Source organism: Monoraphidium neglectum (assembly GCF_000611645.1).
Source record: "Monoraphidium neglectum strain SAG 48.87 unplaced genomic scaffold scaffold02531, whole genome shotgun sequence".
In the NCBI taxonomy this organism is placed as follows: Eukaryota; Viridiplantae; Chlorophyta; class Chlorophyceae; order Sphaeropleales; family Selenastraceae; genus Monoraphidium; species Monoraphidium neglectum.
The window spans coordinates 1-8,914 of NW_014011097.1; the positions used below are offsets into that span (position 1 = coordinate 1).

Below are 8,914 nucleotides of genomic sequence, written 5' to 3' on the forward strand. Positions count from 1 at the left end.
CTCCCGCCGCGCCCCGCCGCAGCCGGCGGCGCGGGCGCGGGCCCCTGCAGCGTGACGGCGTGGCAGGTGGCGGCGCAGCTGCTGCGGCAGGGCGGCGTGCGGGCGCTGTATGCGGGTGTGGGCGCGGCGACGGTGAGGCTGATACCGATGGCGATCTGCAGCTTCGCGGTTTACGAGGCTATGCGCGTCCTGCTGGTGCAGGTGGGTCCCTGTCAGATGTGCAGGCAGTGAGCGGGACAGGCCACATGGGGGGGATATCGACAGGGGGGGGTCCCTCGCTTCAGGCGCAGGGAAGGTGGGGGGGCACTGGGCAAAGTGAACATCATGGACGAAGATCAAAAGCACGGCCCTCATGCTTGATCATTTTGATTGGAGATGCGATAACAGTGTGCAAGGGGCACCGGGCGCCATTTGAAAGCGGAGGGCAGAGTGCGAAGAGGTTGACTTTGCAACAGAGCGGGCCGCGCGCCCGGCTCGTCAGTGCGCGCCTGATCACACGCCCGCGCCCTCGGCCTCCTTGTTTTCAGGCGGAGCAGCGGTGGGACCGCTTTGTGGCAGAGCAGCAGTTCAAGCAGCTGCACGGCGCTGCGCGGTGCCTGCAGCAGCAGCTCGGCGGCGGCAGGACCGGCAGCGGCGGCGGCCCATGCAGCAGCGGCAGCAGCGGTCGCGGCGTTGGGTCCGAGCGGGCGTCGTCGCAACAACCGGCTGCGCCCGGCGCGGCCGGCGGGGCCGTCTGCCTGCCGTGCATTGTCAGCACGGGCGGGGCGGGGCGCGAGCACGCACTTGTCATCAGCAGCGTCAGCAAATGCGGCAGCACCGCAAGCGGCGCGGCGGCTGCCCCTGCTGTCGGCGGGTGCATCCCCTGCACTGTGCTGCACGCCTCCCCAGCAGATGACGAGCCCTGCGGCAGCAGCCCTGACGACGGCGACAGCAACGCCTGCGACAGCGCGGCGGCGGCGGCTGTTCGCGGCCCCAAAATTGTCGTCACAGGCTCAGCTGGTCGCAAGGGGCCGCCCTAGAGCAAGGCTTGTCCCTCACACACGCCAGGCGCCCATGAGGCTTGTGGACGTCACAGCAGGAATGTTGTACAGTCTTACCAGTCAATCCTTTGACCCCACTCAACAGGCCCCATCCACGTGCAATGCTGCGTGCCTTTACAGATCGTGGCAGCACTGTACTGTTTGCAACGCGGCGCCCACGCCTGCCCTGATATCACCTGCATGCTTGCCGAACCCCTTGGTCGGCACGACAATTGAAGAATGGTGCCAACAGTATCAAGTGATCAGGTCCCTCCTGGGCCCCACGTGCTTGTGGCCGCAGGCCGCTGCACACAAAACCGTGCACACCGTTGCCGCACCTGTGTTTCCTGCACGCATCATCACGCCACCTCCCCTACTAGCATAGCAACGGGCTGGTGGGTTGTGCCCTCACCCCTCGTCGGCAGGCCGTGCCGCGTCGCACTGGTGCTGCCGCATACTATTGCTGTCCACACCCTGTGTGCAGTTGGGCAGTGCTGTGCAACTGTGCAACTTCCAGAGTCTTTCGTACGGCCGGGGGGGGGGGGGCGGAGAGTTAGCGCTGGTGAAGTTTGTGTGTGCTCCAGCAAGCCCAGGAGTTGAGCCACCACATGTGATGCATCGTTTCTCAACTTTCAATGCAAAGCAATAGCAGGCAGAACAATGCCAGGGGTCAAAGTAAGCCAGGTCTACAGGTGATGGCGCGTTTGCGATGTGCTGTTCCTTGCACGTTGGGAAACAAACGGGGCAGGCCGCGTTGTCAGGTGCGGCGCAGCAAGAGTTGCGTTCTTGTGCCCCGTTGAGATCCAGGAGGCAGATGCCCACTGGATTCGACAGGATGAGCTTGAGGCGGCGCAGGGCGATTGATGGCAGCACGTGCCTCTCCATGTCCGGCAGTTGTCGTCGCATGATCAGGGGCCGCGATGTAGCACCTGCAAACCTTATTGTGTGCATTAAGTTGCGAGCACACACCGCACTTGCAGTCCTACGCCCCTCAACCCTCACAGCAGCTTACCAATCGGGCCCCACGATGATGTGGACGAGCACACACCATTTCACATGGGCAATCAACGCAGCAAAACAGTAATGACGCGGCGAACCACTGTGTCGAGCCCGTCTGGGCTAACTTAGTTCTAATGTTATGATATTGGACGCGCAAGCAGTTGCTGAACAGTGCGCGTGCATTATTCACAGCGTGTGACACTCTTTTGGCCCTAGCAGGGCGCAGTGATTTGAGAGTCAGTGACCCCCGCCACGGTGCCCTTCACAAAATTCCGCGGTATTGACCTTAATTCCACAGCGTCACCCGCATAAACGCCGTGTCACCCTGACCTCCGGCCGTGGAAGTGAACGCCGGGCTGGGACGAAGCTAGAGCAGCTGGCGTCCTGATGTGGACGCTCCCGCTCGTCGCAATCAGCGGGTTGCTGCTGGTGCTCGTGCTTCAGGTGGCAGCGGACCCCGCGGCGGCCCCCCCGACGCCCGCAGGTGAGCAGCAGCAGCAGCGTGCAGTGACCCACGGCCGTGACCAAGCCGGCCGTCACGCATCCGCTGCTTGGCGCTGCCACGCCTGTATGCTGATCCAGAGGACGCCATGCATGCGGTGCCGGCGGCCATGAGGTGTCTTGCCAGGGCCCAAAGTGCAGCCCAGTTTGCCCTCAACAGCATGTGCATAACCTCCTGCTCGGCTGCCCCCTGTTCCACAGTCGTCAAGATCGGCAACCCCGGGCGGTTCCGCATCAAGAGTGAGATCCGCTGGTGCTTGCAGCAAATTCAGTGGGCGTGCGCCTCTAGCTGCTTGAGGCATACCCATCTGCCACCCCGTGCGGCCTGCATGCTTCCGTCACGCATGCCGTGCCACACTGCTCACCGCTGTTGCACACTGCTCACCGCTGTTGCGCGTCGAAACCGCCCCCAAACCTCCACACCCGCATGATTTCAACCAACTCCATCCTCGGCAACCGCCGCCGCCGCCACCCCCCCCCCCTTGAATCACCCCCAGGCTACCCCACCCCAGATGACCCCGTCCTCAAGAAGCTGGCCGGCCAGAGCGCGTACGTCACGATCAGCACCAATGAGAAGCCGCTGGTCAAGGTGCCCCAGTCCTTCCTCGGCCTGAGCCTTGATCTGAACGACATCGAGGGCATCGCGCACCCGGACTTTATCGGGATCATCAAGCACCTGGTGGGAGGGGCGGGACGGCAGGGCTGGGGCCAGGCAGATGGGGTGCTGGGGTAGGGTTTCTCAGCGGCGGCCCAGCTGCACAAGGAGGGTCCTGGCGGCACCAGCGGCCCCAGCGGCCAGCGCGGGCATCTTGGAGCAGCCAGCGACAGGGGGTGGTGGCGGGCAGTGCGGGGCCGGCTGGGGCAGTGGCGGCACTATCAGCAGGCGATCAGCAATGCTGCACCCGTGTAATCCACGCTCGCACCTCACTGTAAGGACACCCGACCCTCCCCCATCCCCGCGATCGCCGCAGACGGAGTTCAACACGGGGCCCATGGTGAGCTTGGCGCCGAAATACCTCACCAAACAGCTGCACGGCGCCTTAACCCTAGCCCCTCAGTAACCTAGCACCGCACCCTGGCAGTCCCCGCCCGGCCCGCGACGCCGCCCCGCACTCACTCCGCGTGCGCTCTTGTACGCATCCCAATGGCTGCGCCCGCAGTACATGCGTGTTGGCGCCGAGTCGGCCGACCGGCTGGTGAAGCCGTGGCCAGCCACGGTGTACAAGGCCCTGGCGGACCTGAACAAGGCCACCGGGATGCAGTACATCGTTGGGACCAACCAGGTGCGCGTGGGCGTGCGTGCGTGTGTGTGTGCGTGGCGTGTGTGTCTGTTGTATGTAAATGCGAGTGTAAATGTGTGTGTGTGTTTTGTGGGTCGAAGGCGGGGAGAGAAGGCGCACTGAGGCTGGGGAGGCTGGCAGCCAGGTGTTGTTGATAGTTGGCCAAAATGTGCATGTTGGACAGAGGGCAGGGTGGGTGGGTGCTGCCAGGCCAGGTGCCATTTGCCAGGAATTGGGCGGGGCAGGAGTGTTGAGGCATGCCGCTTGCAGCGGCGGAGGGGCGGTGTCCATGTGTGTTTTGAAGGCCAGGGTGGTGGGGACGAGGCAGGGAATCACAATCAGTGCACAGGAACCACAGACCGCGGGAGGGTTGCAACCCTGCTGCGAGTATATTGGCATGCGCTTGGATGTGGGCTCACCTGATGACTGGGCTGGGTCCAGGTTCTTGATTCCCAAGTGAACCCCAGCAAACCTCAAGATCCTGTAAGGCCCTTTCCGACAAGCTTCCCGCCCCCCCCCCCCCACGCCCTCATCGCCCCGCAGCACGCGGAGGACGCCTCGCTGACGGCATCGCAGGTCACGCGGTCCCTGAAGCTCTTGCCCCAGGGCTCCATCGTCAGTTTCGCGGTCGGCAACGAGCCTGATATGTATTCCCTCCCCCCACGCGCCGGCCTGCCCGGCATCTCGCTCCCCAAGCCCAACAACTGGCTCAGGTGAGAGGCGCATGCGCATGCACGCGCGCTGCAAGATGGGCGGATGAAGGGGGTCAGGCTGCAGCGGCCCCAGTTGCTCAAGCTGCTTTGGGCCAGCCCGTCACGGCATGTGCCAGGCCGCACGCGCTACCCACCCGCAATTGTCGAACCTGAATCGACCACTACAAGACCGCGATCTGAGCCAACCGCGCCACCTGTCGTCGCCACGGGTTCGAATCCTTGCCTCACATCGCAGCACCCGCTGGATACCCGTCTCGAGGATGGTCTACAAGGCGGGATTCCAGGCCGCGGGCAACAAGCGCTTGTTTGGTGGCCCAGACTGGTCTGACTCGACCATGGAGGCCTCGAAGCTCCAGTGGTGGGTGCAGACCACGGCGGCCATTGCCGCCGCGGTCGCCGCCACCGCTGCCGCTGCCGCCGCCGCCGCCGCCGCTGCTGCTGCTGCTGCTGCTGCTGCTGCTGCTACCGCTGCCGCTGCCGCTGCTGCTGCCGCTGCCGCTGCTCCTGATCCGGGGGCGGCGGCAAAAGCGGCCACAGTGGCAATCGAGAGGGTGTTGGTGGTTGCGAGTTGTGCAGCTTGGCACGCTTGGGTCCACAGATGACATCAACCACGAGCTACACTGTTGCCAACGTTCCCCTGTCTTCCAACACCTGATGCGCATTTCATTGTGTGAGGTCACACGCACATGTAGACCATTGCAACTCCTTGTACACCCCCCCCTGCGCCAGGTGGCTGGATGGGGTCAAGGATTACCTCAACATGGTGACAGTCCACCACTACGGTGAGGCCACACATCATGTCACTCAGCACTCTGGAAAGACACACACACACACACACACACACACACACACAGACGCGTGCGCCTACCTGTACGAGCGCATGCACGAACAAATGCACATACACCACCTGTACGCCGCATCATCAGCCACGTGTCCTCCAGCCGCTGCCGAGCCTCGACCGCCCCACTCTCTGGGCAGCAAGGTTTGAATTGCACGACTTTGTCGCCCGCCCTGCCTGCACCGCCCTGCCAGGCGGCAACATTTTGAAGGACACCAGCATCCAGGCGCTGCTAAATGACGCGCGCATGGTACGACCCGCATGACTGTACAGTGGGCCCGCCGGGAGGGCCGGCCTTGCAGAGACGCCTGCCAGGATGCTGGTGGTATTTTATGGAGCAAAGCGACGCAGGGCGGACCCGCCGGCCGCAGCTTTCTCGCTGGCGCCGTCACCCGAGCTTAGCAGCGCCTCGCTGTGCTGGCAACTTGGGAACGCAGGTGAAGAAGATCAGCAACCTCAAGAGCCTGGTCAAAGTCTGCACAGCGAACGGCGGCCTTCCCCTGCGCGTCACGGGTGGGCTGTCCGCGCAGGGATCGCTTAATGGTCGGGGCGCCTGTGTTTTTGGCTGTACTTTCTGCGACGAAAGCCAGGATGCACAGCCAACACGCCATGCACAGCTCGGCTGCGATACATTGCTTTGCAAGGCAGATCCGGCGGCGCCAGCGCCCGACCCGACCCCCATCAAATTCGTACCGCATTTTCGACCGTCGGCTCGCCGCAGAGGCGGCCACTCTGAGCTATGGCGGTGTTATGGGCATCTCTGACACGGCCGGCGCCGCGCTGTGGGCGCTGGACACTGCCCTGGAGGTCGCCTTCACAGGCACCGCGGGCATCCACTTCCACCGTGAGCGCTGCGGCTCCCCACCACACCGCACGAAATTGCGGGCAGATTTGGGCCATCTGTCACGGGGCCGCAAGTTGCAGGAAGGAAAATCTTGAATCCCACCACCACAATTTTCATGATGGAACCCGCAGTTGCATTTTTTGTGCTGGCCTCTGGCATTGCAAGCCGCACCGCGTTGGACTCACTCGATGTCCTCACTGCAACCTCGAATCTCCCCCCCCCTCAGAAGTCCTGACCCGCCAGAGCAACGCAAACTACAATGCCATCTGTGAGCCCCATTGCAGCAGCTCCAGCCATTGTGGGATTATCACTGACTTCGTTGACTGGTGTCGGTTGCTCGCAATGTGTTCAGTTGCTTGCAGTGCGCTTTGACGCTTAGTCCCCCTTGCGCCCCCCCTTGCGCCGTTTTGCGTTGCCAAAGCCAGCCGCATTCGCCCGACACCCCGTTTACATGTGCCGGCTGTAGTTGCAGCCACCTTGCCGCTGGTGCGCTCAGCCAAACACACATGTGCAACTCCACCCCTCCACACGTGCGCGACTGTCAACAACACACACTCACACATACAACCATCCACACACATCTCACTTACCTAACAGACTACCAGGCAGATGCGAACCGCGTGCGCGTCAGGCAGCCGCTCTACGGCTACGTGATGCTCCAGCAGGCCCTCGCCGGCGGCGCCGACGTCATTGGCCGCGCCATCGCCGGCGACTGCAAGGTCTGGCTGCTGAAGGGCCGCGCCAAGGGGGACCTCCGCGCGGTCGTATTGAACAAGGCGGATGGGAAGGAGTGCGCGGCAAACGTGCAGCTCAGCGCCGACCAGCTGCGGCGGTATGCGCCGTCGGGGGACGCCCAGTACATGTACGCCGCCGCCGGCCTGAAGGATAGGTGGAGGATCTACTACTCGGACTCGTTCTTCGACGTTTGGGGCAGCGACAGGCTGCGCACGCCGCAGACGGTGGCGATCCCGCGGTACCTGACCCGCGACGGCAAGGGCAAGGTCACCGGCGGGGGGTTCACCGTCCACCTGACTTCCGGCACGATTGCGGCGCTCGTGACGGTGCCGCCGGCGACGCCCGCGGATCAGAAGGCGTTCGACGCCGCCCGCGCGGCGCCGGCCGCGGCCGCCAAGCCGGCGCCGGCGGCCGCGCCCAAGCCGGCGCCCAAGCAGGGCTGAGCGGCCGTGGGAGGGGGCCAAGGGAGGGGTATAACTTCTGGGGGGTGGGGTGAGTCAGGGCTTGAACTCTGGGCTTGGCTGGTGTGATATGTTCAGCTGTGACCGCAGCGAGCTGCTTGCTTAAACCTTATTCTGCATCCCCTGGGGTTTACTGGCCTGATCTGGGGTTCCGGCGATGGCTGTTATCAGGCACATTTACAGGCTGTCGTCTCACACGCAAGGTGAGGCCCGGGCTTCTTCAGCCTGGCGCCATCCCAGGCGACGGTTTGCCCGCGCCCACACAAGGTGTGCGCTTCGTCCCTTTGGCTTTCAAATCTGAGCTGTGTGTACTGAGCAGCTGCGCCTCAGGTCGCCTTGCGTCTGAGCGCCTGGCCTTCGCTCTCACTTGAAGAGCAAATGAATACCTCAAGCCGGCGGCGTCGCCACCCCAGGCTGCAGCGATGCGCCTGTGCCTGCGGACGGCTGCACCCTCTGCATTCACGCAATGCCCATGGCCGCCGACGGCGCTCGCTTCCAAGCGCCGCTGTTCCAGCAGGCTTGCCATCGCTTCAGGGCACATGTGTGTGCCCACAATCCATATTGAACGTACCACATTACTCATACAGCACCATGTTTGCTTGTGGATCCACCTGCATACAGTATGCTGAAACGCTTTCGCCTTTTCCATGCCTGACGGTGGCGGCGTGTCCCTGCGGCCGAGCGCTCCGCTGGTGCGCCTCTGGGGCCTTGGGCTTTTGGGAGGGAGTGCTGCAAAGCACGCCACCTCGATTTCGCCAACCGCTGCATGGGCCTCGTGGTCGTGCCCGGCGGCGGCCACACACCGGCGGCGGCGGTCGGTGGCGTGCAGGGAGGGCACTTTTATTGATAGCGCGCACCCGAGTAATCCACACGTCTTCAACCAGGATGCGATGCTGTTTCCTGGTCGTGTTTGCGTACGGCTTGGCCCGGCCATTTCAAAGTCAAACGCACAGGCTGAGAGGTCAATATGACGGCGTTCGGCCCAGGCCTCAAGGCTGTCAGCCTCGCGTCTTGCGAGACTTTGCCCCCACCGCTTTCACCGGCACCAGCCGCCGCCCCGCGCCCGCCGCCACCCCCGCACCCCAGCCGCCGGGCCCGAGTCCCGCCGCCGGCGCGCCGCCGCCGCCCGGCACGCCGCCCAGCGCGCCGGGGCCGCTCGCGCCAGGCAGGGACGAGCCCCCCGCAAAGCTGGCGACCCGGCTGAAGCGCCCGCCCGCCGCGGCGGCTGCGGCTGCGGCCTCCGCAGCTGCCACGTAGCAAGCGCCCAGCCGGTCGCCCAGCATGCGGCGCCGCTCCTCAAACTCGGAATCAATGTCTGAGAGCAGCTGCTTATTCAGCTCTGCCAGCCGCACGCCAAGAGGCCCCTGCACGCCGCGGCCTCCCCCGCTACCGCTGCCATCCTCGCTGGCCGCGTCGCCCGCCGCGTCGCCGCTCTCAGGCGAGTCCCGCCCTGCCGCGGCCGCCGCCGCGCCGCGACTGCCCGGCCGTACCTGCGCCCGCCGTGCGCCTGGCCGTGGGCCGCCG

The 8,914-nt window shown here is 64.5% G+C and overlaps 2 protein-coding genes across 2 annotated transcripts; both read left to right on the forward strand.

The window, feature by feature from the left end:
- Window positions 1–527: 527 nt before the first annotated feature.
- MNEG_10961 (hypothetical protein) lies at window positions 528–1,019 on the forward strand (the record flags this gene model as incomplete). Its single annotated transcript, XM_014040566.1, has 1 exon — window positions 528–1,019. A coding segment is annotated over one exon (492 nt), but the record flags the coding sequence as incomplete, so codon positions are not given.
- A 1,386-nt stretch (window positions 1,020–2,405) lies between these two features.
- MNEG_10962 (hypothetical protein) lies at window positions 2,406–7,372 on the forward strand (the record flags this gene model as incomplete). The annotated part of the gene is made up of 13 exons (XM_014040567.1): window positions 2,406–2,502; window positions 2,721–2,759; window positions 3,017–3,198; window positions 3,491–3,514; window positions 3,680–3,802; window positions 4,343–4,512; window positions 4,748–4,870; window positions 5,242–5,294; window positions 5,545–5,600; window positions 5,788–5,863; window positions 6,072–6,194; window positions 6,421–6,462; window positions 6,792–7,372. 13 exons carry the CDS (start codon window positions 2,406–2,408, stop codon window positions 7,370–7,372), a joined length of 1,689 nt encoding a protein of 562 aa, XP_013896021.1.
- Between the last annotated feature and the right edge of the window lie 1,542 nt (window positions 7,373–8,914).